Below are 27,942 nucleotides of genomic sequence, written 5' to 3'. Positions count from 1 at the left end.
CGTTACTAACAAATTCTGAGACTTTACACTGTCTGCGACAGCTTTCCTGGGCCGTTACTAACAAATCCTGAGACTTTACATTGTCTGTTACAATTCTTCAGTGACAGCTTTCCTGGGCCTTTACTAACAAATCCTGAGACTTTACACTGTCTGCTACAATTCTTCAGTGACAGCTTTCCGTGGCCGTTACTAACAAATCCTGAGACTTTACACTGTCTGTTACAATTCTTTAGTGACAGCTTTCCTGGGCCGTTACTAACAAATCCTGAGACTTTACACTGTCTGTTACAATTCTTCAGTAAAAGCTTTTTCTGGGCCGTTACTAACAAATCCTGAGACTTTACACTGTCTGTTACAATTCTTCAGTGACAGCTTTCCTGGGCCGTTACTAACAAATCCTGAGACTTTACACTGTCTGTTACAATTCTTTAGTGAAAGCTTTCCTGGGCCGTTACTAACAAATCCTGAGACTTTACACTGTCTGCTACAATTCTTCAGTGACAGCTTTCCGTGGCCGTTACTAACAAATCCTGAGACTTTACACTGTCTGTTACAATTCTTTAGTGAAAGCTTCCCTGGGCCGTTACTAACAAATTCTGAGACTTTACACTGTCTGTTACAATTCTTTAGTGAAAGCTTTCCTTGGCCGTTACTAACAAATTCTGAGACTTTACACTGTCTTTTACAATTCTTTAGTGAAAGCTTTCCTTGGCCGTTACTAACAAATTCTGAGACTTTACACTGTCTGTTACAATTCTTTAGTGAAAGCTTTCCTGGGCCGTTACTAACAAATCCTGAGACTTTACACTGTCTGTTACAATTCTTTAGTGAAAGCTTTCCTGGGCCGTTACTAACAAATTCTGAGACTTTACACTGTCTGTTACAATTCTTTAGTGAAAGCTTTCCTGGGCCGTTACTAACAAATCCTGAGACTTTACACTGTCTGTTACAATTCTTTAGTGAAAGCTTTCCTGGGCCGTTACTAACAAATCCTGAGACTTTACACTGTCTGTTACAATTCTTTAGTGAAAGCTTCCCTGGGCCGTTACTAACAAATCCTGAGACTTTACACTGTCTGCTACAATTCTTTAGTGAAAGCTTTCCTGGGCCGTTACTAACAAATCCTGAGACTTTACACTGTCTGTTACAATTCTTTAGTGAAAGCTTTCCTGGGCCGTTACTAACAAATGTGTGACATAAAGAGTTTTGTATTATATAACAACAGCTATTGTCCACGTAGAACAGCTGTGAATCGATCAGATTCTACATAGACTATTATTGTTATAAGTCGAACACATTATTCTGATCCGATTCTGCCCTACAGTCTCGTCCTACATGTAGATTGAGCCTTTTAAACCCTTTCAGCTATTAAATATAATTTCACACACCTGATGACTATTAAGTAGCACCAGGCACTATTAATTCCATTACACACTCGTTGGTTATACTGTATGTGGTAACCGTCCCTGTCCATTTCCGATCCGAGAAACAACCTTTGAAACATAACTCTACTTCATTAGTTTTGGAATAAGGTCATTGTGAGAATGTCAACAAACATATTGACTATTTACATATTATGTCTGATCTCATTCACTCAGGGACCCCCTACATCTCAAAATTACTTGATATTATTTTTTGTACCTTGGTTTGGTTGGGTTTATCTTGTTTAATAGTCAAGGTAATTTATAGGGCTGTACCAAATTATGATGAATTAAGGAAACCAGAGCCCCATGGGAAAACCAGAGCACCATTAGAAAACCAGATTACCATGAGAAAACTAGAGCACCATGAGAAAACCAAAGTACTATGAGAAAACCAGAGCACCATGAGAAAACCACAGTACCATTAGAAAACCAGATTACCATGAGAAAACTAGAGCACCATGAGAAAACCAAAGTACTATGAGAAAACCAGAGCACCATGAGAAAACCAGAGTACCATGTGAAAACCAGAGCATATGAGAAAACCAGAGCACCATGAGAAAACCAAAGTACCATTAGAAAACCAGATTACCATGAGAAAACTAGAGCACCATGAGAAAACCAAAGTACTATGAGAAAACCAGAGCACCATGAGAAAACCAGAGTACCATGAGAAAACCAGAGCACCATGTGAAAACTAGAGTACCATGAGAAAACCAGAGCACCATGAGAAAACCAGAGTATCATGAGAAAACCAGAGCACCATGAGAAAACCAGAGTACCATGAGAAAACCAGAGCACCATTAGAAAACCAGAGTACCATGAGAAAACCAGAGCACCATTTGAAAACTAGAGTACCATGAGAAAACCAGAGCACCATGAGAAAACCAGAGCACCATGAGAAAACCAAAGTACTATGAGAAAACCAGAGCACCATGAGAAAACCAGAGCACCATGAGAAAACCAAAGTACCATGAGAAAACCAGAGCACCATGAGAAAACCAGAGTACCATGAGAAAACCAGAGCACCATGAGAAAACCAGAGTACCATGAGAAAACCAAAGCACTGTTAGAATCTTTCAGCATAGCTGGAAACTACCCCATGATGCTTTCCAACTTAAATATTGAAGATGAAAAGATAGAGGCAGAATTTTGAAATCCTTCATCAATTGTTACCATGATTACGAAATCGTTTTTTATAAATATATACATTTTTATTGAGAGGTCTTAAGGCCTAATTTACCACTAATTTACTTGCTCTGTTCCTATAACTTTGATTGTAACAAGTATACATTTGGAAGCAGGACCTGATAATGGTCCTTTACCATTGAATTCAAGACAGCCACTATACCATTTATGGTATACTAGTGGAAGCAGGACCATGGTCTTTACAAATTGGATTCAAGATGGCCATCAGTTAGCCACTGAGCACCATATAAATGGATAGGAGAAATCTATTGTTATTTAACTGACACTTTGACAAACAATGAAGAAAAGTAAAATTGAGCAACCTACTGACTACTGATCAATGATCAATGATGATGAGATAACCTAGTGTATGTTAGGAAAAGAAGTTCCAAATCTGTTCTTCAGATTTTAACATGCTTGAAGGAAATGTGTTGCTACTAGTTGCTGTCTTACTTCTACTCAGCAAGTGTCACTTCTGCTTTACAAGGCATTATAAAAGTGATTGTAAGTACAGGTGAAAGTATATATAATAATGACAAAGATTGCATAGCTTGTGATGAATGTTCATTGTATATGTATATATAAATGTAAGACTATCTTTCAGTACATACATATGGGTTAACAGACTGGCTAGGAATTATTCATTAAAGTGTAAATCGGTACAATCAGGTTTTGACATATTTTTGAAAGAATGCCAGACTGGGGTAAGATTATCTCGACACAGGCATACATAAGGCCTTTTTTGTTAACAAGTTTAGGTTTGGGAGCACTTTCTTATGCTTTTCCATCATACAAGGTCTATAGCTAAGGCTCTATATCATATGTTGGCCTTGGTCTGTTCTAGTGTGAGTCTGACCCTGGTCTGTTCTAGAGTGAGTCTGACCCTGGTCTGTTCTAGTGTGAGTCTGACCCTGGTCTGTTCTAGTGTGAGTCTGACCCTGGTCTGTTCTAGTGTGAGTCTGACCCTGGTCTGTTCTAGTGTGAGTCTGACCCTGGTCTGTTCTAGTGTGAGTCTGACCCTGATCTGTTCTAGTGTGAGTCTGACCCTGGTCTGTTCTAGTGTGAGTCTGACCCTGGTCTGTTCTAGTGTGAGTCTGACCCTGGTCTGTTCTAGTGTGAGTCTGACCCTGGTCTGTTCTAGTGTGAGTCCGACCTTATCTATTATAATGTGAGTCTGACCCTGGTCTGTTCTAGTGTGAGTCTGACCCTGGTCTGTTCTAGTGTGAGTCTGACACTGGACTGTTCTAGTGTGAGTCTGACCCTGCTCTGTTCTAGTGTGAGTCTGACCCTGGTCTGTTCTAGTGTGAGTCTGACCCTGGTCAATTTTAGTGTGAGTCTGACCCTGGTCTGTTCTAATGTGAGTCTGACCCTGGTCTATTCTAGTCTGAGTCTGACCCTAGTCTGTTCTAGTGTGAGTCTGACCCTGGTCTGTTCTAGTGTGAGTCTGACCTTATCTGTTCTAGTGTGAGTCTGACCCTAGTCTGTTCTAGTGTGAGTCTGACCCTGGTCTGTTCTAATGTGAGTCTGACCCTGGTATGTTCTAGTGTGAGTCTGACCCTGGTCTGATCTAATGTGAGTCTGACCCTGGTCTGTTCTAGTGTGAGTCTGACCCTGGTCAATTTTAGTGTGAGTCTGACCCTGGTCTGTTCTAGTGTGAGTCTGACCCTGGTCAATTTTAGTGCGAGTCTGACCCTGGTCTGTTCTAGTGTGAGTCTGACCCTGGTCAATTTTAGTGCGAGTCTGACCCTGGTCTGTTCTAATGTGAGTCTGACCCTGGTATGTTCTAGTGTGAGTCTGACCCTGGTCTGTTCTAATGTGAGTCTGACCCTGGTATGTTCTAGTGTGAGGCTGACCCTGGTCTGTTCTAGTGTGAGTCTGACCCTGGTATGTTCTAGTGTGAGTCTGACCCTGGTCTGATCTAATGTGAGTCTGACCCTGGTCTGATCTAATGTGAGTCTGACCCTGGTATGTTCTAGTGTGAGTCTGACCCTGGTCTGATCTAATGTGAGTCTGACCCTGGTCTGTTCTAGTGTGAGTCTGACCCTGGTCAATTTTAGTGTGAGTCTGACCCTGGTCTGTTCTAGTGTGAGTCTGACCCTGGTCTGTTCTAGTGTGAGTCTGACCCTGGTCAATTTTAGTGTGAGTCTGACCCTGGTCTGTTCTAGTGTGAGTCTGACCCTGGTCAATTTTAGTGCGAGTCTGACCCTGGTCTGTTCTAGTGTGAGTCTGACCCTGGTCAATTTTAGTGAGAGTCTGACCCTGGTCTGTTCTAGTGTGAGTCTGACCCTGGTCAATTTTAGTGCGAGTCTGACCCTGGTCTGTTCTAGTGTGAGTCTGACCCTGGTCAATTTTAGTGTGAGTCTGACCCTGGCCTGTTCTATTCTGAGTTTGACCCTGGTCTGTTCTAGTGTGAGTCTGACCCTGGTCTGTTCTAGTGTGAGTCTGACCCTTGTCTGTTCTAATGTGAGTCTGACCCTGGTCAATTTTAGTGCGAGTCTGACCCTGGTCAATTTTAGTGCGAGTCTGAACCTGGTCTGTTCTAGTGTGAGTCTGACCCTGGTCTGTTCTAATGTGAGTCTGACCCTGGTCTATTCTAGTCTGAGTCTGACCCTGGTCTATTCTAGTCTGAGTCTGACCCTGGCCTAGCTGTTCTATTCTGAAAATGACCCTAGTCTTTTCTAGCCTGAGTCTGACTCTAGTCTATTTTAGCCTGAGTCCGATCCTGGTCTATTCTAGTCTAAGGCCTATTCTCTGTTCTTAAATAACTACAATGTATGGCAGTAAATCTGCGAGTGAATTACTAGTTCTAGATGGTAAACAGAAACTTTATGCCAATAATCATAATTACTCCTGATTTCTGTGGCACTATAACAATCAGCAGGTATCTCTTTAGGATTTTTATACAATAAGAGATGTTCCTCTATTATTGGCTCTTGAAGCCTGGCCTTGAGAAAACTTTACTTACCTCCCCTGGTTTTATAGGTCTAGTATACATTGTTATTTGTCATAAACTTAGAACTTCAAATATCATGCATTGTCTATATGCAAACAATGTGATTTTGTCAATGATTGTGCTTTTGCTTTGAAAACTCCAAACTTCTCAAGTTGGAATCTGACATCAAAGAAGAATCTCAGAATAATGGGTCTTGTTACTGGACCTCTTTATAGCAATCAAGATGAAAAGACATTTACACATGTCGATATGTACATGGTGAACAAAACAAAAGGGACCATGCAGGAATTGTTCTTATGAATAAAACAGGTACTTACATATATATCTTTGAACATTTACTTATTTACAATCAATCAAGCCATACACCCATTTAACAACAATGAGTTTAACAATGGATTTCCTTTGTATTCATTAACCATTTACTGAGATTGAAATATAAATCTATTGTAATTAAATGCAGACTGCATAACATGAGACATGCTTCATGGTGTCAACATCTAAGGCTCTCATTTTGTCTGTTACCCAATATCCATATAAATAGGTAGTTTTGGGTTCATTTTGTCTGTTACCAATATCTGTATACATACAGTAGATCTTTAGTTCATTTTGTCTGTTACCCAATATCTGTATACATATGGTAGATCTTTAGTTCACTTTGTCTGTTACCCAATATCTGTATACATACGGTAGATCTTTAGTTCATTTTGTCTGTTACCCAATATCCATATAAATAGGTAGTTTTGGGTTCATTTTGTCTGTTACCCAATATCTGTATACATTACATACAGTAGATCTTTAGTTCATTTTGTTTGTTACCCAATATCTGTATACATACGGTAGATCTTTGGTTCACTTTGTCTGTTACCCAATATCTGTATACATACGGTAGATCTTTAGTTCATTTTGTCTGTTACCCAATATCTGTATACATACGGTAGATCTTTAGTTCATTTTGTCTGTTACCCAATACCTGTATACATACGGTAGATCTTTAGTTCATTTTGTCTGTTACCCAATACCTGTATACATATGGTAGATCTTTAGTTCATATTGTCTGTTACCCAATACCTGTATACATACGGTAGATCTTTAGTTCACTTTGTCTGTTACCCAATACCCGTATACAAACGGTAGATCTTTAGTTCATTTTGTCTGTTACCCAATACCTGTATACATACGGTAGATCTTTAGTTCACTTTGTCTGTTACCCAATATCTGTATACATACGGTAGATCTTTAGTTCATTTTGTCTGTTACCCAATACCTGTATACATATGGTAGATCTTTAGTTCATATTGTCTGTTACCCAATATCTGTATACATACGGTAAATCTTTTGTTCATATTGTCTGTTACCCAATACCTGTATACATACGGTAAATCTTTAGTTCATATTGTCTGTTACCCAATACCTGTATACATACGGTAGATCTTTGGTTCACTTTGTCTGTTACCCAATACCTGCATGTATACATACGGTAGATCTTTAGTTCATTTTGTCTGTTACCCAATATCTGTATACATACGGTAAATCTTTAGTTCATATTGTCTGTTACCCAATACCTGTATACATATGGTAGATCTTTAGTTTATATTGTCTGTTACCCAATATCTGTATACATATGGTAGATCTTTAGTTCATATTGTCTGTTACCCAATATCTGTATACATACGGTAGATCTTTAGTTCATTTTGTCTGTTACCCAATACCTGTATACATATGGTAGATCTTTGGTTCACTTTGTCTGTTACCCAATACCTGTATACATACGGTAGATCTTTGGTTCATTTTGTCTGTTACCCAATACCTGTATACATACAGTAGATCTTTAGTTCATTTTGTCTGTTACCCAATATCTGTATACATACGGTAGATCTTTAGTTCATTTTGTCTGTTACCCAATATCTGTATACATACAGTAGATCTTTAGTTCATTTTGTCTGTTACCCAATATCTGTATACATACGGTAGATCTTTAGTTCATTTTGTCTGTTACCCAATACCTGTATACATATGGTAGATCTTTAGTTCATATTGTCTGTTACCCAATATCTGTATACATATGGTAGATCTTAAGTTCATATTGTCTGTTACCCAATATCTGTATACATATGGTAGATCTTTAGTTCATTTTGTCTGTTACCCAATATCTGTAAACATACTGTAGATCTTTAGTTCATATTGTCTGTTACCCAATACCTGTATACATATGGTAGATCTTTATTTATATTGTCTGTTACCCAATATCTGTATACATATGGTAGATCTTTAGTTCATATTGTTTGTTACCCAATACCTGTATACATATGGTAGATCTTTATTTATATTGTCTGTTACCCAATATCTGTATACATATGGTAGATCTTTAGTTCATATTGTCTGTTACCCAATATCTGTATACATACGGTAGATCTTTAGTTCATTTTGTCTGTTACCCAATACCTGTATACATATGGTAGATCTTTAGTTCATTTTGTCTGTTACCCAATACCTGTATACATATGGTAGATCTTTAGTTCATTTTGTCTGTTACCCAATATCTGTATACATACGGTAGATCTTTAGTTCATTTTGTCTGTTACCCAATATCTGTATACATACGGTAGATCTTTAGTTCATTTTGTCTGTTACCCAATATCTGTATACATACGGTAGATCTTTGGTTCACTTTGTCTGTTACCCAATATCTGTATACATATGGTAGATCTTTAGTTCATTTTGTCTGTTACCCAATACCTGTATACATATGGTAGATCTTTAGTTCATTTTGTCTGTTACCCAATACCCGTATACATGCTTAAGATCTTTGGAATGATGTCAACCTCTACACATTGATACTCGACAATAGACCTCTACAAGTTGGGAATCTGATTTCCTTATAAGCAATTAACTTTTAAAGACTATAAACAACACAATACTATATAGAACCTATAGGGTATATTTATTTACCTATAGTTTATCTGTGTGTAAATCTATAGCTATCAATAACTAAACGGAGCGCTGCCGTCGCCCAATCACAACGATTCTACACCTAACAGCTGGAACTGATTAATGTTGATTGTTATAAAAGGATTTTAAATATGGTAAAGACATTGTGACCTACAGAAATAACATAACACCATCTTAAAATCAACCCTTGAAACGAAATAACAAATAAACAAGGCAGATTAGTTGAGATTGGTAAATACATAATGCACAATACAATATATATAGGACATTTGTCGACATTACTGGTAAGTCAAATGTCCTCACAATCAAAAATTCTGTTGTTAATGAGACAGGTGGTACTAAGTATGTCATTGACCAGCAACGCTGTCTGCTGTTAAATTATGTTAATCAGTTTAATTTGGTGACTTTTCCGTCATACTTCTGATGGAAAGATCATTGGAATCTCTTAAGTATACACCTCAAAATGATTTCAATTCCAGAAGGACTTGAACCAAATCTTAAGCAAAATTTCAGAAATGAATTCAATGACCAAAAAAGGCACAGTATTGCAACAATTGGAAAGAAAGCATAGAAGTTGATTTCAGTAAAAATAATGGGCCGTAACTCTGTTTATTTATCTGATGTTGATGTCAAGCAATAAAACTTTAGGATGGTTAATATTTATTTACACATTTCATGAAAGTACATTGAGCTCTGGTTGGGGTCCTAGGTTTTATTTAGGTTTGTTTTTAATTAGTTTCTAAGACTCCCAATAAATTAGTTGTTAATAGAGATAATATTTAATTGCCCTTTTGGCCTGGGTTTTTTCTAATTCTGGTTATTTTTTCCCCTTAAACTGCAGTCATATCATTTGAATGGGACAGGAATGACACTGAAAACAACTAAATAGATAAGTTTTTGGAACATACCCTGGACTTTTTGAGATCCTTGAGTCCCGACTCCAGGGTTCCCAGCTCAGTCTGCATCACTAGTGTGCCCATAGTTATACGGAGCAACAAATCACAGGCATGTCACCTGAAACAACAGAAACATTGTCATATAACACTATCTTATATATAACAACAAATCACAGGCATGTCACCTGAAACAACAGAAATAAACATTGTCATATAACACTATCTTATATATAACAACAAATCACAGGCATGTCACCTCAAACAACAGAAAGAAACATCGTCATATAACACTATCTTATATAGAACAACAAATTACAGGCATGTCACCTCAAACAACAGAAAGAAACATCGTCGTATAACACTATCTTATATAGAACAACAAATCACAGGCATGTCACCTGAAACAACAGAAAGAAACATCGTCATATAACACTATCTTATATAGAACAACAAATCACAGGCATGTCACCTGAAACAACAGAAAGAAACATCGTCATATAACACTATCTTATATATAACAACAAATCACAGGCATGTCACCTCAAACAACAGAAAAAAACATCGTCATATAACACTATCTTATATAGAACAACAAATTACAGGCATGTCACCTCAAACAACAGAAAGAAACATCGTCGTATAACACTATCTTATATAGAACAACAAATCACAGGCATGTCACCTGAAACAACAGAAAGAAACAATGTCATATAACACTATCTTATATATAACAACAAATCACAGGCATGTCACCTGAAACAACAGAAAGAAACAATGTCATATAACACTATCTTATATAGAACAACAAATCACAGGCATGTCACCTCAAACAACAGAAAGAAACATCGTCATATAACACTATCTTATATAGAACAACAAATTACAGGTATGTCACCTCAAACAACAGAAATAAACATTGTCATATAACACTATCTTATATAGAACAACAAATCACAGGCATGTCACCTCAAACAACAGAAATAAACATTGTCATATAACACTATCTTATATAGAACAACAAATCACAGGCATGTCACCTCAAACAACAGAAAGAAACATCGTCATATAACACTATCTTATATAGAACAACAAATCACAGGCATGTCACCTGAAACAACAGAAAGAAACATCGTCATATAACACTATCTTATATAGAACAACAAATCACAGGCATGTCACCTGAAACAACAGAAAGAAACATCGTCATATAACACTATCTTATATAGAACAACAAATCACAGGCATGTCACCTGAAACAACAGAAAGAAACATCGTCATATAACACTATCTTATATATAACAACAAATCACAGGCATGTCACCTGAAACAACAGAAAGAAACATCGTCATATAACACTATCTTATATAGAACAACAAATCACAGGCATGTCACCTGAAACAACAGAAAGAAACATCGTCATATAACACTATCTTATATATAACAACAAATTACAGGCATGTCACCTGAAACAACAGAAAGAAACATCGTCATATAACACTATCTTATATAGAACAACAAATCACAGGCATGTCACCTGAAACAACAGAAAGAAACATCGTCATATAACACTATCTTATATATAACAACAAATTACAGGCATGTCACCTGAAACAACAGAAAGAAACATCGTCATATAACACTATCTTATATATAACAACAAATTACAGGCATGTCACCTGAAACAACAGAAAGAAACATTGTCATATAACACTATCTTATATAGAACAACAAATCACAGGCATGTCACCTGAAACAACAGAAAGAAACATCGTCATATAACACTATCTTATATAGAACAACAAATCACAGGCATGTCACCTGAAACAACAGAAAGAAACATCGTCATATAACACTATCTTATATATAACAACAAATTACAGGCATGTCACCTGAAACAACAGAAAGAAACATCGTCATATAACACTATCTTATATAGAACAACAAATTACAGGCATGTCACCTGAAACAACAGAAAGAAACATCGTCATATAACACTATCTTATATAGAACAACAAATTACAGGCATGTCACCTGAAACAACAGAAACATTGTCATATAACACTATCTTATATAGAACAACAAATTACAGGCATGTCACCTGAAACAACAGAAAGAAACATTGTCGTATAACACTATCTTATATAGAACAACAAATTACAGGTATGTCACCTGAAACAACAGAAACATCGTCATATAACTCTATCTTATATAGAACAACAAATTACAGGTATGTCACCTGAAACAACAGAAACATTGTCATATAACACTATCATATATAGAACAACAAATTACTGGCATGTCACCTGAAATAACAGAAAGAAACATTGTCATATAACTCTATCTTATATAGAACAACAAATTACAGGTATGTCACCTGAAACAACAGAAACATTGTCATATAACACTATCTTATATAGAACAACAAAATTACAGGCATGTCACCTGAAACAACAGAAAGAAACATTGTCATATAACACTATCTTATATAGAACAACAAATTACAGGTATGTCACCTGAAACAACAGAAACATTGTCATATAACACTATCTTATATAGAACAACAAATTACAGGCATGTCACCTGAAACAACAGAAAGAAACATTGTCGTATAACACTATCTTATATAGAACAACAAATTACAGGTATGTCACCTGAAACAACAGAAACATTGTCATATAACACTATCTTATATAGAACAACAAATTACAGGCATGTCACCTGAAACAACAGAAAGAAACATTGTCGTATAACACTATCTTATATAGAACAACAAATTACAGGTATGTCACCTGAAACAACAGAAACATCGTCATATAACTCTATCTTATATAGAACAACAAATTACAGGTATGTCACCTGAAACAACAGAAACATTGTCATATAACACTATCTTATATAGAACAACAAATTACAGGCATGTCACCTGAAATAACAGAAACATTGTCATATAACACTATCTTATATAGAACAACAAATTACAGGCATGTCACCTGAAACAACAGAAAGAAACATTGTCATATAACACTATCTTATAAGGCTGAAACGATTAGTCGAATAATCGAAGACGGTTAGATTAATGAAGCTAATCGCTGATAATCGATTAAACATTTTATTAATCGTTAATCGTAACATGCATAGCAAGTGCATTGTAAGCTGACTAAACACGTTGACAGATCATGGATTTCTGAGTAAGCCATTCCGACTGGAGTTTCATCACTTTTTGTACATGTTTTGAACTTTTTCTAAAAATGAAGAAAGATTAAATCTAAGATGCTACTCAAATTATACTATGTAATTCATGCAGAATACATTAAGTACAAAATGATACATACTGATTAACCAGCTTATTTTTGTGTGTGATTACATTTTGTGTATTTTACAAGTAATTAAAAAAATGAAGTTTGATTACTATGAAAATGTTTCAAGCACAGGTATAGAAGAACAATATGAGTCTAAATCACGAAATTAATTGCCACTAATTATTCATTAGTTATGATAATGTGAAAATAAATCAAGCACATAAAAGTAATTAATCTATTAATGAATGTAAACAGACCGGAAGTCATTTTCTTATTAACACTGAACCTTGATACAATGTACAACAGTGGTATCAGAAATGGCATTACTTCTGATCTATTAATACTCTTAGTCAAGCTTTTATACAGCAAATAAGCTGCATTATGGTAGCGAGTACTGCAGACTACGAGACGAGAGGTCAACTTTTGTATTAACATGGGTTATTTTTATATATAATTACCCAGTATTAACTTGAGATTATAAACTTATATTTACCAATACAGATTCCCTTAGTTTGGTCTAACAGTAAGTAAAACACATTATAATTTGACCATAAACATGTAAACTTCCTGTTATGAAGAACTTATACCTGTATAACTCTACAGGTATATGATATAACAATACCCACTCTACCAAACCTTCAACCTGTCACACAGTCTAGAAAACTTTCCCTAGAAAAATTCAATTAAGTTAAAAACTTCACCCACCCACCCACTAAAAGGTTGGTTTCTGGCTGGGCAGCAAGCCAGCACTAGACATTCTATGTTAATATTTGATATACCTATACCAATACCCTTTCTCTCTATCCAAAAGGTTTTGGTTTCTGACTTCTGAGGTTATCATAATAAAATTTGTCTTTTACAAACAACATTTAGACTCTTAATTTAAGTTTAGAGTATATACATTGTACCTCCAAACTGTTGCCTTACCAGGAAAAATTTTGACTTTTCACAGCTCAAACAAAGGGACTAGACGTTAGCTACAAAGTTATATGCTTGGACAACCTGGCCATGCAGGTTTTGGATTCTCAATGATAAGTTTGGCCTTTTTAGAAAAGTCTTGTGCTTTGATTATATGTACTTGTTGAAGGTTTTGACCTACAAAACAATGGTTTTCCATTCTTTACTTGATTTTAAGATCAACATCACCATGTGCTAAGCCATCTCAGGACAAAATCTGCAATACTTAATATTAGAACTTTCAGACGCCATATTAAGCCATAATAAAGATTACAGACTCCCTATAAAGTGTCAGGGGTCACTAAATGACATCTCGCCGCCAATCATTTTGTGACATTTTTGTCTGAGGTGTGATAAAATATGTTGGTGACCCTTATAATAGGTTGGGGACCCTTCACAATAAGTTGGGGACCCTTCACAATAAGTTGGGGACCCTTCACAATAACTGTTGGAGATCCTTCACAATAAGTTGGGGACCCTTCAATAAGTTGCAGACCCTTCACAATAAGTTGGGGACCTTCACAATAAGTTGGAAACCTTTACAACATTGTGAAACCTTCATAATAAGTTGGGGACAATTCAAAATATGATAGAGACCCTTCACAACAAGTTTGACACCTTCACAACAAGTTTGACACCTTCACAACAAGTTGGACACCTTCATAATAAGTTTGGGACCTTGACAATCAGTTGGGAACCATTCATAATAAGTCCATGCAAGTCCCAACCCATATATCCTCAGGTTCTCCCCTCCCTGCCATGGTCTCCAACCCACAGGTTCTCCCCTCCCTGCCATGGTCTCCAACCCACAGGTTCTCCCCTCCCTGCCATGGTCTCCAACCCACAGGTTCTCCCCTCCCTGCCATGGTCTCCAACCCACAGGTTCTCCCCTCCCTGCCATGGTCTCCAACCCACAGGTTCTCCCCTCCCTGCCATGGTCTCCAACCCACAGGTTCTCCCCTCCCTGCCATGGTCTCCAACCCACAGGTTCTCCCCTCCCTGCCATGGTCTCCAACCCACAGGTTCTCCCCTCCCTGCCATGGTCTCCAACCCACAGGTTCTCCCCTCCCTGCCATGGTCTCCAACCCACAGGTTCTAAGTCTGGAGAATCCTGGACCAAACACAGACAAATGGTACACAAAACTTAGACTACTAAGTAATCATGGTAGGCATTCTATACCCTGGTGTACTAGTTGGTTAGGCTCTGGGTTGATCCTGGTGTATATCGAGTTACTATCCACCCACTGCCAGCCCCTGGGTTTACACAGTGTGTATAACTCAAACAATACTCCATTCATTATGCCTACCTAAACCCCTTGGATATTGTCTATTGTCAGATTGTCAACAGATTTTTTTCGATCAGAGGATATCGGATTTGAACGTCTGCTGACCAACGTTTGGCATACTTCTAACACAACCTCATCTACATAGCACCAGCTGATACACCAATCTAGAATCCATGATTCGATGGCCAGGTTATTTAAAATATTTACATGATTACTGCAGTCCAACTATGTAACTTTAACAAGCGCAGTTGGCAGTCATATAGACTATGAACTTCAATCGCTTATTATAACGTCCTTATCATTATGACGTCACAATCCTCATGCCACCTATCACTGAAAACGAATGTTGAAATGGCTATTCCATCCATGATGATAACAAAGGATTAATTCATTCTAGATGCAAAATTCCTTGGGAATTCATTATAAAAATGGATCAAAATTTGAATATAAGCATTGAATGTCTTTCATTTCAGTTGGCATTCATATTGGCTATGAATGCCAACTGAAAGACATTCAATACTGAATGTATGATTATCACAAGTGTATCTATCCTAATGGAATAGCTAGAGCCTGGTTGATAGGGACAGCTTGAACTATTGCTAAATAAAACTTTCATTACTTTTTATGTAGCATGCTTTAATAATGTCAAAATGGTTGAAAACCATAACTGAATTTAGAATAATGAACCGGTAAAATTGGTACATATGTAGCTATAATACAAAACCATATACATATAAAAGAGAGATTGGCAACTCTGCAATTTTTACGATCGGCAGATGTACTCCTATATGTGCCTAGGTTGGTTTTTTTCCCGTTCTACTAAATAGTTAAATGCAGGAGCAAATATAGTTACTATAACTGACATATTTGATATTTAACAAAAAGATGGTCACCAAATCATTGAAATCTGATATTTTATTAATCCAGTTTTAGCTCTGTCTCTCGCTCAATACATCTGTAAATGATGACATACCTGTCTGCACTGCGAAATAGAGGACAAAGTAAAAAAAAAAAAAACATCAAGTTTGCTTCTTAGCGTTTTTGATTTGGATTCTTGGCTGTTATTTGAACATTGAGCAAATATTTATCACATACATGCAGTTTGCTCCATCAGATGATATCTTCTATGTAAATAAAAAACTCCATTTCTCATTGCGTTATACATTGTACATGGCCTCCTACACATTCAAATTTGTTACATTTACTTTTCTAAATTATGATGATTAACAAGCACATGCATAAATCTAATTCCATGGGAATTTTTAATTAGACAAAAATGATATGACACAGGGATTTTTAATTAGACGAAAATGATATGACACGGGAATTTTTAATTAGACAAAAATGATATGACACGGGAATTTTTAATTACACAAAAATGATATGACACGGGAATTTTTAATTAGACAAAAATGATATGACACAGGAATTTTTAATTAGACAAAAATGATATGACACGGGGATTTTTAATTAGACAAAAATGACATGACACCCGATAAGCACATGCATAATGAAAATTACCTGTACAACAAAACTGAAATCAGATTTAGTTAGAGATAAGTCACATTTAGTCTGTATGGGCACAGTGGTACCAAATCCAAAACCCAATCCCCCTAAAACCGGTAATATCTCAGATGGTCTACACTGTGGGCCAGTACTAAAAATGTGTCTAAAATAATTAAGAGACTATTTAAAATGAACGCCAATCCTCATCAGAATCACATCTAACGAGCCTTCACACCGATCTCTCTGTCGCTATTCCTATCGATACACTCACCTATAAACACATGGACAGGTGCCCGTCGGTACGACCAACACTCGGGGTAAAATCCAGTCTGCACATTAAATCACAAACATATTCCTGTAATTATTCATTAATTATATAATCCAGTTCACTTCAGAGTACCTGCTACCACAGACTCAGTCTCCTTACAGTGACATCGACTGTACACCCCTTCTAACTTTACTTGACAACTCCTGGCTTCGTCACGTGACTTTTGTTGACTACTATTCGGAAGCTCTCGGATTTCTTTTAGAAGTTATTTATTTGCATATCTTCCTATCCTTAATTTTAACGCATTTGAAGTGTTATAGCTAAGAGTAAATTAAAAAGGGTAATAAAACAAATAATTTTCTCAAATGGAATTCGTAGATAAGAAAAAGAAGAAAAGAAATACATATAGTCCAGGGATGAAGAGTTTGTAAGTGATCGGAACCCCAGGAATATCGAGGATGGTGTAGCTTATGTGATATAAGAAACATATAGACTTTTAGATCCGATATAAAAGGATGTATCCTGTCGTTAGGCCTAAAGTGTATATTAAAGTTTTATCATGTCATGACATTGCCATCAGAAGTTGGTGACACTTCTGAAACGAATAAGTAAACTATCACCTTCCAAAGGAATAAAATGGTGTATCTATGAGAAGCAAAAAATATGAAAACTTGTAGTAAATTGTATTAATGTAATAATGTTGATAATTAAAATTCCATTATGGCCTTCTTCAAGTCATTAGATTATTTTGAGATATTGCTTCATTGAGTTATACTGGATTTTGGACACTCCAACAAAAATGATGATGTTTTGGGTACATGTAAGTCCATCGAATAATGTGAATAGAATATTGAGAAAATCTTAAATTATACTCCATATGCAAAGTTTCATCACTTTCATATATAAGAACAAAGTTTTAATTAAATATAAAAAATTTGCATATTTCACGCCTGATTAAATTAAAACTGTTAATTGATTATTTATCTAGTCAGCTAAATCTCTAACAAAAAAGGCACAATTGCGTACGTGTATGACTTGTTTGTGCTTTATATGGATTTTTTTTATTATGCCTCGCACAAAAGGTACATTTTAGAATAGATTATATTTATACCTTTTTAGTGCTAAAACTTACAAGTTGTCACTGTAACTTGTTTGTGCCTTTCTGGTTTTTGTTTTAGAATAAGTTTTTGTGCCCTTTCTGGACTTAATCAAACTGCAGAATATTGGTATTTTTTGCTACATAATTAAGTGCCTTCTCTGGACTTCGAGGTTTTTTAGGTATAATGAATTATTTTTGTGAACTTTTGATTTTTTATAAGATAGTGTCCTTTTGGGTGTAATATCTCAATAGAGGAAATGATATTAATCTCACATTTTCTCCGAGTCTCAGTTTTTGCGCCTATTTAATTTACAGTAAAACCTCTCTATAAAGACCACCAAGCGGTCTGAGTAAAAGACATAACATATAGAGAGAAAAAAATCGGGACTGAAAACAAGTGTTGGTATTAGCGGGGTGGTCGTAATTTTGAGGTGGTCGTAAGGTTTGGTTTATTTATTTTTACGTCCTATTAACAGCCAGGGTCATGTAAGGACGTGCCAGGTTTGTTGGTGGAGGAAAGCCGGAGTACCCGGAGAAAAACCATCGACCAGCGGTCAGTACCTGGCAACTGCCCCACATGGGATTCGAACCCGCATCCCAGAGGTGGAGGGCTTGTGGTAATATGTCGGGACATCTTTTTTTTCCAAAAAAATAATTTTATTCAATAATCAATTTATACATAAGAATATGTAACATACATTTAAACATTCAAAACAAAATACACACATATTGCATGTAAATTCTTTGTAAGTATATTCACATGCACACACTTTCACTCCATTGAAATTGAAACAATGTAATCATTACAGAAGCAAAGATTAGTCAGAATATAGCTGGAGAGAAATATATATAAGTAATATGATAAGTTAAATAGAAGCAAATGAATATACAATTTCCCCTCTCTTACATAAAAATGAAACTTGGACTAATTACGCAAATAAAAACAAAAGTTATCACAGAATCACATGTCGGGACATCTTAACCACTCGGCCACCGCGGCCCCTGGAAGGTGAGGGTCGTAAGGTGAGGTTTCACTGTGCTCTTAACTAAATAAGTAGACTACAAATATGTATAACTTTTCTGTGCTTTTTAAAACTTACAGGTAAGAAAGGTATAACTTTTTTTACCCGTTTTAATGTTTCAGTCCTTATATTAAGACTGAGCGAGTATATGCATTGTAGGTACCTTTTTGGGACTATTTGCTGCCTTTTTAGATTTATCAATACCTATAAATTGTGCCTTTTTTGACTGTAATAAAATAACTGATAACCCTAACATGTGTTGAGTGTTTATTTTGTATCTTTTTATGTCTTTTTAGTCGTATATTGGAACTCCTTGCCAGAAATGGTTCCAATCTAGCCGAAATTAGTGTAACATTTGTGTACGTCTTCGGTATGAGCTAAATAATCAACTGCGGTATTAAATTCTCCAAGTCTGTAACTCTACCGACGGTGTATCAGGTTTGCTTTGAATAAATTAAACCAAAACGAAAAAGCCTTTCAATGGGAAAAATATTGTAACATGCCATAAACAAACGTACAGAAAACCATTCTGATCCATTCGAGTTGTTTCCCTTTGTTTTACTCCGTTAGACGGAGTGAAGCAAAGGGAACTAACTCCGATTGGTCACAGTAGCAATTAACAAACATCAGCTGGTCATTTTAGACTACTTTGTTATTTCATGTGTTTTCGTCGTGCAAAGTGAGGGTCATCTTGTACTCTTTCAATACTACAGCTATGCAACTGCTGTCGTAACAAACGAACGCGAAAGCGCACTAATTGTTAATTCTAGCTTTATTGATAAAACAAATAAGTAACATAAATTAACAAATGACTATAACATTAATGCGCGTGCATCCACTCATATGGATGCTGTCAACGCAAGAGTTAAAAATATTAAATGTTATTCTTGGAAATCTCGATAATGAGGAAAATTGTCACCAGAATATAGCCACACCAATATTTTCTGTCAGCTCTACAAGAGCCATACGAAATATACAACCTGTGCATGATATACCCTCTCGTTGGTATTAGTGACCGAAACACACTCGCAGATAAAAAAAAATAATAGAAGAAAAAGCAACGATGATAAACATATTTTTATATGGATCCTATTTTGTATGTCCGACACATTATTGTTATTACATGTACATAAATTGTAATCTCAGTTTTTATCTAAATGAACATCATTGTACTTTGGAAAAAGCTGGTGTCTGTATAATGAAGAAGAGTTCTACCATTCCAAATGTCCATTGAGAAAAAACAAACAAACAAACAAATAGTGGAACACTGAAAGATTTGAAAATGATCTCACCAATATGTTAATTGCTTATAAGACAAGGTTCAATTTTAAAATTGATAACGCTTCTGGAAATAATGTTGTGTTCCTTATTTGAAGATACATCAAATTTCTTCGCCATTTCACATAACACAACATCTACACTACGTTAGGTGTGAGTGTGTTGTTTGTGTGTATTTGTACGTTATGTTCTGTACTGTACTGTATATATTTGTACGTTATGTTCTGTACTGTACTGTATATATTTGTACGTTATGTTCTGTACTGTACTGTATATATTTGTACGTTATGTTCTGTACTGTACTGTATATATTTGTACGTTATGTTCTGTACTGTACTGTATATATTTGTACGTTATGTTCTGTACTGTACTGTACTGTATATATTTGTACGTTATGTTCTGTACTGTACTGTATATATTTGTACGTTATGTTCTGTACTGTACTGTATATATTTGTACGTTATGTTCTGTACTGTACTGTATATATTTGTACGTTATGTTCTGTACTGTACTGTATATATTTGTACGTTATGTTCTGTACTGTACTGTATATATTTGTACGTTATTTTCTGTACTGTACTGTATATATTTGTACGTTATGTTCTGTACTGTACTGTATATATTTGTACGTTATGTTCTGTACTGTACTGTATATATTTGTACGTTATGTTCTGTACTGTACTGTATATATTTGTACGTTATGTTCTGTACTGTACTGTATATATTTGTACGTTATGTTCTGTACTGTACTGTATATATTTGTACGTTATGTTCTGTACTGTACTGTATATATTTGTACGTTATGTTCTGTACTGTACTGTACTGTATATATTTGTACGTTATGTTCTGTACTGTACTGTATATATTTGTACGTTATGTTCTGTACTGTACTGTATATATTTGTACGTTATGTTCTGTACTGTACTGTATATATTTGTACGTTATGTTCTGTACTGTACTGTATATATTTGTACGTTATGTTCTGTACTGTACTGTATATATTTGTACGTTATGTTCTGTACTGTACTGTACGTTATGTTCTGTACTGTACTGTATATATTTGTACGTTATGTTCTGTACTGTACTGTATATATTGTACGTTATGTTCTGTACTGTACTGTATATATTTGTACGTTATGTTCTGTACTGTACTGTATATATTTGTACGTTATGTTGTACTGTACTGTATTATATATTTGTACGTTATGTGTATGTACTGTACTTTACTGTATATATTTGTACTTATGTCTGTACTGTACTGTATATATTTGTACGTTATGTTCTGTACTGTACTGTATATATTTGTACGTTATGTTCTGTACTGTACTGTATATATTTGTACGTTATGTTCTGTACTGTACTGTAATTATTTTAACGTTATGTTCTGTACTGTACTGTATGTATTATTTGTACGTTATGTTCTGTACTGTACTGTCTGATATATTTGTACGTTATGTTCTGTACTGTACTGTATATTATTTGTACGTTATGTTCTGTACTGTACTGTATGTATATATTTGTACGTTATGTTCTGTACTGTACTGTATATATTTGTACGTTATGTTCTGTACTGTACTGTATATATTTGTACGTTATGTTCTGTACTGTACTGTATATATTTGTACGTTATGTTCTGTACTGTACTGTATATATTTGTACGTTATGTTCTGTACTGTACTGTATATATTTGTACGTTATGTTCTGTACTGTACTGTATATTATTTCTGTACTGTTATGTACGTATGTTCTGTACTGTACTGTATATATTTGTACGTTATGTTCTGTACTGTACTGTATATATTTGTACGTTATGTTCTGTACTGTACTGTATATATTTGTACGTTATGTTCTGTACTGTACTGTATATATTTGTACGTTATGTTCTGTACTGTACTGTATATATTTGTACGTTATGTTCTGTACTGTACTGTATATATTTGTATCTGTTATGTTAATTGTACTTATGTTCTGTATGTATATTTTTGTACGTTATGTTCTGTACTGTACTGTATATATTTGTACGTTATGTTCTGTACTGTACTGTATATATTTGTACGTTATATTTGTTATGTTCTGTACTGTACTGTATATATTTGTACGTTATGTTCTGTACTGTACTGTATATATTTGTACGTTATGTTCTGTACTGTACTGTATATATTTGTATCACAGATGAACCAAATGGTTCAAAGTAATAAAGAACTAAACTGAACTGTCCCGAAAGGCAATTAAGTTGCCAAGAACATTCTATTCAATATATTCAAAATTGCCAAAATTACTCGACACACAGTTTATTACATATATTGAAACAGTTACGCTATCACACGTTTATGATGGAACGTCAATGTTGCTGGTTTCTAGATCGTCTAGAGGAGCATATTTCGCTGATTTTCGTTTATAAATAAGAATGCCACTGACGAATCCCAACACGACCAGAATGACACCCAGAAAGGCAGCAAATAGTTTCGGTAACAGTGTGCCATGGACAATTTTAACCTTAAGACTGCAAGCCCAAGCGTCAAAATTGTGAACATCTGAGAGTTGCACCGGGTTTTTCATCCATTCCAACACTTGTTGTACTGTCACGATGTACACATCTCCATGGGATAACATTTCACGGATGGCCATGTCAGTACCATCTCTGGTGTAAGGATGGTTGAACCAGGTCGCGTGCATGCTGATTCCGAATGGCGCGCGGTTTCCATGGTAATGACTTTTGAAATTATCTATAACATATCTATAGGCGTCCTCAGCACTAGACGGCATCCGGAAACATCCGTCAGCATAGGCACAAGGGAGGTCATTCAGGAGCATCGCGTTCACGGGAACCTCCCAGAAGCCCGCGTGTTTCTTGTCAGGACAAGTCGGGGTACAGGAAGTAGTTTTGAAAGGCCAACCGTGGTCCAAGGTGAATGGCCAGGGGTTGGGATCGTTCATTTTTAAACGTCTGTATGTCATCGAAATATCGTATGTGTAGTTTAGTTGTTGTAAGATATCAAACTGAGCGTCTCCCCTTGTCAGCAGACTTGGGCTTCGCCAGCCCACGATATGATCCTTGGGTACGCCTGCAAATTCGGCGATGTTGTCGCGTTGGTCTTTGGCCTCGTGTAATAAGTTGGAGTCTGAACTGATGGATCTATGGTGAATACTGTGAACAGCTAATTCAAATCCACGTTTAAAGTACTTCACCACTGCGTCATAGTCGGTACTGAGATGTGATACGAACAGAGTGATGCCGATAGGACAGCCGTTAGGATTGGTCCGAGCTCGACGGAACATCAGGTCATAATGTTTGACCACCTCCTCATTCACTGCACCGTCAAAACCAAAGTAAACCATTTGAGGAATGTCCTTCCGGTCCATGGGGTATTCGAACGCGCCACAGAAACAGTCCGGTAGGTGACAATTTACACCTTGTTGGCATTGCGACAATGTTTCAGCTGCTACCGCCATAACTTTCACATATAAAAGCAAACATAAAACCGATACCATAGCCACCATTTTCGATTATAAAACCTGGAAATATGTAACGAAGACCTTGAGACCTGAACTGTGGCACGGTGGATGTCCTTCGGGCGACATCTTAACTGATATCACCACAAATGTATTATTTGGCCGGAGGTGTTTGATGCAAAGTTAATGCACTTAAATGTCAGTGTAAGTATACGTGATGGCTTTATATAATTCAATGCTTTCGATAAAAGTTTTATCTTAAAACGTTTGCGCAATCTGCAACAACAACACTTCAACATTTTGCTTTACAACTATTGTCCTTTTTGATGGTTAAACAGCCATATTTTTACGGCCTGAACTTAAGACGTTAATGTATGCATCATATTTCAGAAGTTTGGAATATACCAAGATGTGCGGGAAAGCAGATCAGACTGTTTTTTGTACATATATTCCTTCTACAATGTCCATTGCATGCCGATGTCATGACATGCACATGATCATTTGATTTTGATACCGTTTATTCGTGTTTGTTGTTGCCATTGGCAGGATATGGTGTTAACATACATTACTAATGACGACAAAATGACGTATCTTGATCTACCCGTTGGGCATAGATATTTAACATATAGGCAGTAATATACTTACTCCATTTCGATGTCAGATAGTTCACAAATACAAACAATCGTTAGAAACTATTACACATTATTATATGTGTCCCGTGCTATTAGATGTATCCACGTTGTCAGTTACTTAGTGTAGACAGACAGTGCACCAGTACTGAAGTCTTAAGGCACAGACAGGCCACCCTAGACGCTCATGCTGGCAGTTTAGAAATGATCCATGGAAGATATTCAAGTCTGTAGATGTAGGTCTAAATGATGAGTCAACACAAAGTGTTGATCATGGGATGTACGTGGATTATTCGTATGATTTGTGCCATAGTGTTGGTAGTTACTCTAGCAAATGGACAAGCTTGCAAACAATGTTTTAACTGTCATCTGCCTTATTGCTTTTGTAGCACATTCAATCACCCGATGAATAGGACTAATATTCCACAGATGGTGTATTTTGGATTTGACGGTTCTTTAGATTCTTCTTCTATGGAATATTACGATGTTCTATTCCGACACGAGTTCATCAACCCGAACGACTGCCCTATCAGTGCTACACTGTTCATCACTCACAATAAAACCGATCACGAGGAATCGAGAAAGTTATACAACTGTGGGTTCGATCTTGCTGTGTCAGACGCCAGTAATGCCATACATGATATAGGATTCAACATCATTAACGATGTTCGGGACCACAGAACCATGTTGTCTAAACATGTCGGGGTACCGCTGGCAGACATTGGAGGCTGGCGAAGCCCCGACCTGATAGCGATGGGCGATCTACAGTTCCTCGCTTTACTGAAGTCCCACTATACCTATGATAGTTCATTGACATACACGAAAACCAATATAAACGACAGTGATGTATGGCCATTTACCTTGGACTTTGGGTGGCCATATAAATCCACCTGTTCATCTTGGTGTCCGCAAGACCAGCATCATGGTTTGTGGGTGGTTCCAGTAACTTCCCTAATACTGAACGGAGAGCCGTGTACTTATGCTGACAGTTGTGAGGACAGACTGTCCGATTCTAACGCCACATTTAAATACTTGATGGATAACTTCAACAGCCATTACCATGGAAACAGGGCACCATTCGGAATTAACATCCACTCCACTGATTTCTTAGGCAGACATTCAGAGGTTCTGGAGAGGTTCATCACCACCGTTTTGGATTATGGCGATGTTTATATCGTGAATATTCAACAACTTCTTGAATGGATGAAGAACCCAACACCACTCTCTGACATCCGGGCTTTTGAGCCTTGGTGTACATCCTTGGTTATACAAGAAAGGGAACGAAATGATCCGAAAGGTACACCTAATGAGTTGACTGTGGGAGAGAAGATATTATTAGATATTCTTATCCTTGTGTCGAGTGTGGGGATCCTTCACATTTTGTCGATTGTGGTGGAGAAAGTCTACCCTAATGTGTGTAGGAGACAAACCCGGTCTCTCCATATGTACGAGGCCATCCCTCTTACACAGGACGACATTTACATGTAACTATGAACACTACTGTAATTCTCATTAATATTACACAAATGCATCATTGGCAAATCATATTTTCCGCGCTTCGCCTTCCATTATCGTGATACATTATACTAGTGATATAATTTCAGTGATGCTAATCACTGCTTACTTGGTACCAAGTGTACATAGTTAGCAAATGTCACACAATGTATTTACGTTTTCATTTCCTCGCTACACACGTAATACATTTATTGATGTATATCTATGTTCATTTCCTCGCTACACACGTAATACATTTATAGATGTATATTTATGTTCATTTCCTCGCTACACACGTAATACATTTATTGATGTATTTTATGTTCATTTCCTCGCTACGCACGTAATACATTTATAGATGTATATTTATGTTCATTTCCTCGCTGCACACGTAATACATTTATAGATGTATATCTATGTTCATTTCCTCGCTACACACGTAATACATTTATAGATGTATATTTATGTTCATTTCCTCGCTACGCACGTAATACATTTATAGATGTATATTTATGTTCATTTCCTCGCTACGCACGTAATACATTTATAGATGTATATCTATGTTCATTTCCTCGCTGCACACGTAATACATTTATAGATGTATATTTATGTTCATTTCCTCGCTACACACGTAATACATTTATTGATGTATATTTATGTTCATTTCCTCGCTACACACGTAATACATTTATTGATGTATATCTATGTTCATTTCCTCGCTACACACGTAATACATTTATTGATGTATATTTATGTTCATTTCCTCCTACTACGCACGTAATACATTTATAGATGTATATCTATGTTCATTTCCTCGCTGCACACGTAATACATTTATAGATGTATATTTATGTTCATTTCCTCGCTACGCACGTAATTCATTTATTGATGTATATCTATGTTCATTTCCTCGCTGCACACGTAATACATTTATTGATGTATATTTATGTTCATTTCCTCGCTACACACGTAATACATTTATTGATGTATATCTATGTTCATTTCCTCGCTACACACGTAATACATTTATTGATGTATATTTATGTTCATTTCCTCGCTACACACGTAATACATTTATAGATGTATATTTATGTTCATTTCCTCGCTGCACACACGTAATACATTTATTGATGTATATCTATGTTCATTTCCTCGCTGCACACGTAATACATTTATAGATGTATATTTATGTTCATTTCCTCGCTACACACGTAATACATTTATTGATGTATATCTATGTTCATTTCCTCGCTACACACACGTAATACATTTATTGATGTATATCTATGTTCATTTCCTCGCTACACACGTAATACATTTATTGATGTATATCTATGTTCATTTCCTCGCTACACACGTAATACATTTATTGATGTATATCTATGTTCATTTCCTCGCTACACACGTAATACATTTATTGATGTATATCTATGTTCATTTCCTCGCTACACACGTAATACATTTATTGATGTATATTTATGTTCATTTCCTCGCTACACACGTAATACATTTATTGATGTATATCTATGTTTAACATGAGTGTTATTTACAGTAATAATATTGCAATAAAAGATGTATTTCAATGCACTTTTTACGCATTTCATTTGTACTTCATACATTCTGGTATTGATAATTTTGTATTGGCCAAAAAAGTTTAGTGTAAGAATAAAGTAAGATATTGCCTCATGCAAATGATAATTATAATATACAAGCTTCATTTGGCATACCAAATCCTGATTTCTTAAAATTAACCAAAACCCCATGATTGTTTTTGTAAACCATGCTTTGATGTATTTGTTTTAGCGCTTTTGGCCTTCTAATTTGGTATTTCTTGTCCTGTATTGTCCGCCAAGTATTGTCAATTTCAGGAAGATAATTTCATGTTTTTATCTGTGATTATGTTGACAGTTTTGTACAATATAACCTTTGTGGTGGCTGATTGTGTTCCTAATAAAACTAACTTAAGACACCAATTATGCATTATTTTCATAAATCAATGCACAAAGTCTGATTTTCTAAATCTTAATTACATGTATGATAATTGACGGTGTTCATGTTGATTAGTATTTTTTGATTTCTAAGATCAGAAAAAGAAATGATTGAAAGACTAACTTCAGACATCTGCAGTTATACATAAATACACAGAACCTGATTTGTCTATATCCACAACACCATAAGCTAGCCGCTAGAGCTTGCTATAATGTCTACAGGGCTAAACTACAGTATATGTTAAATACTATCGCC

At 35.9% G+C, this 27,942-nt stretch overlaps 3 protein-coding genes across 3 annotated transcripts in view; 1 reads left to right on the top strand and 2 right to left on the bottom strand.

The window, feature by feature from the left end:
* LOC138327335 (uncharacterized) overlaps window positions 1-16,938 on the bottom strand; it is a 102,766-nt gene extending 85,828 nt beyond the window's left edge. The window contains exons 1-2 of the mRNA XM_069273353.1: window positions 16,727-16,938; window positions 9,420-9,525 (exon numbers count right to left, since the gene is read on the bottom strand). Coding sequence (XP_069129454.1) covers window positions 9,420-9,491 — 72 coding nt within the window. The 5' untranslated portion in view covers window positions 9,492-9,525; window positions 16,727-16,938. The remainder of the gene's footprint in view (window positions 1-9,419; window positions 9,526-16,726) is intronic.
* Window positions 16,939-22,397: 5,459 nt separating this feature from the next.
* LOC138326753 (chitin deacetylase 8-like) lies at window positions 22,398-23,680 on the bottom strand. The gene has a single exon (XM_069272762.1). It carries the CDS (start codon window positions 23,621-23,623, stop codon window positions 22,451-22,453), a length of 1,173 nt encoding a protein of 390 aa, XP_069128863.1. The 5' UTR covers window positions 23,624-23,680; the 3' UTR covers window positions 22,398-22,450.
* Window positions 23,681-24,352: 672 nt separating this feature from the next.
* LOC138326752 (chitin deacetylase 8-like) lies at window positions 24,353-25,983 on the top strand. The gene has a single exon (XM_069272761.1). It carries the CDS (start codon window positions 24,451-24,453, stop codon window positions 25,690-25,692), a length of 1,242 nt encoding a protein of 413 aa, XP_069128862.1. The 5' UTR covers window positions 24,353-24,450; the 3' UTR covers window positions 25,693-25,983.
* The last annotated feature ends 1,959 nt before the right edge of the window (window positions 25,984-27,942 follow it).

This window comes from Argopecten irradians, chromosome 7, assembly GCF_041381155.1.
Source record: "Argopecten irradians isolate NY chromosome 7, Ai_NY, whole genome shotgun sequence".
Lineage (NCBI taxonomy): Eukaryota > Metazoa > Mollusca > Bivalvia > Pectinida > Pectinidae > Argopecten > Argopecten irradians.
This window is presented reverse-complemented; position numbering and strand designations above follow the sequence as displayed.